Below are 1,835 nucleotides of genomic sequence, written 5' to 3' on the forward strand. Positions count from 1 at the left end.
GCAGGAGCGGTTAACCACTAGATTACTGATCCGGATCCAGCGGTGTTAATGTCTAACTTCAACCAATCCACGAAGTTGATCAACCGTTCACCAATTGTCTTCAGTGAGTTGATATCTCCCAACAGACCTGATTGAACTCCACTGGTTACTGCTTCTCACTAGAACTGCAGGAAATACCTCATGGAGCCAGTCACTAGTGAGCATATTATCATGCCGGATGATCGAATCTCGTGAGGCGGGATCGTGAATGCGCACTGCTGAGGAATCCCACAATAGGATGAGTTGGCCATCCAATGCTTCCAGGTTTTCCATGGTGGTCTAGCTTCAATTGAATCATGCACTCAACTATATAAAATCTTTTTTATGATCAATTCGTAATCATAAACATTTATCTGAATCATAGAATATATGGGGATAATAGCACCCATGATGCAAAATGAAACTATACAAATGTATTACACTTACCACTACCAAATGCTGTAGCTTTTTTAATTCCCATTAATTCTGCAGATGTTAATTCTTTTTGATATCTTAATGATTCACGTTTTTCACCACCAAATGCAATGACCGTTCTAATTGATGATAATACTTCATTTGATATTGTACAAGCACGTGAATAAGCTTTAATTTCTTTACCATGAAAATATTTAAATGCAATACCAAATAATGAAAAAGCTATCACTACAAATGGTAATGTAGAACAAGCAACTAAAGCTAATTTCCATTTGACAATGAAACCAATAATAATACCAGCTAGAAATCCACTCATATTTTGATTGAAATCACTTAATTTAGTACCGATACCAGATTCAATAGAATTTAAATTTTCTGTAAGATTATTTATAATATCACCGGTTGGATGATCATCAAACCATAATACATCTTTGTGTAGTACAGCCTAATTGAAATGAAAATAAGGATGATAGATAATTGGTATTAAAATTGTTTATACAAATTTGTATTAAAAGTTGGATAGTAACTAGAAGTGAAACTCAGAACGTATGTTTCGCGTAATATATGAGACTTGTCAGGTTAGGATGTATAAATGCTAATAGAGATGGATCAATTGAAAGTACATATGTCTAAACTATGTTATTGTTTGGTAAGTAAAGATGGATAGTGGTTAACAGTGGAATCCAGTTTGATGCGCGTTTCGTCCTATTTGGGACTTGTCAGCTGAATGTACTTGCATCTCAGAGTTGATATTCACTCTGGGACGCACGTCGAACTGGATTCCACTGCTAGCCACTATCCATCTTTGCTTACCATGCTTGTGAATTAAAGTTATATCGAGGCAATACGCACAGTATGCACATATGCCAATTAGAGACTGACCAGTTGCAGTCTTAACACATCAATGGGAAGATTTAAACAAACAATACTAAAACAAATATTTTATTGTTTGTTGTATATTTCGGTTATTGTGAGTACTACTTAGTTCATGATCAATTCAGTTAGACAGATGGAGGAGACAAGATTCTGTAGATCAACTGAGCTTGAAATGAACATTTGATTGGTTAGCCAAGGGCTAGGTGAATAATTCATCTACTCACTACAGCTTTTCATATTTAGCTTTAATGTTGAGTTATTGTAACCCTAAAAATATCCTGGTAAATATCACATGACCATTAGAATTTTGGACATCAGTTACAGAAAAAGTATTCCCGCAAACTGATCTTATGAGGTATATCTTAAGCTTGAGAGCGGAATAGATTGAACTGAAAATCGAAAAGTGAACAAGAGCTTGTTTCGAACTATCCTATAACTGAGATGCAGGGTTGTTTTGCTTATAAGTAGGTGACCCTAATCGGTTAGGTTTTATATTAAATGATCTA

The 1,835-nt window shown here is 35.0% G+C and overlaps 1 protein-coding gene across 1 annotated transcript in view; it reads right to left on the reverse strand.

The window, feature by feature from the left end:
- Positions 1-769, reverse strand: part of Smp_055780 (smdr2) — a gene marked incomplete at both ends in the record, with an annotated part of 51,766 nt that extends 50,997 nt beyond the window's left edge. Inside the window, one exon of the mRNA XM_018797429.1 lies at positions 739-769. Coding sequence (XP_018652472.1) covers positions 739-769 — 31 coding nt within the window. The remainder of the gene's footprint in view (positions 1-738) is intronic.
- Positions 770-1,835: the final 1,066 nt, after the last annotated feature.

This window comes from Schistosoma mansoni, chromosome 4 (genome assembly GCF_000237925.1).
Source record: "Schistosoma mansoni strain Puerto Rico chromosome 4, complete genome".
Taxonomy (NCBI): domain Eukaryota; kingdom Metazoa; phylum Platyhelminthes; class Trematoda; order Strigeidida; family Schistosomatidae; genus Schistosoma; species Schistosoma mansoni.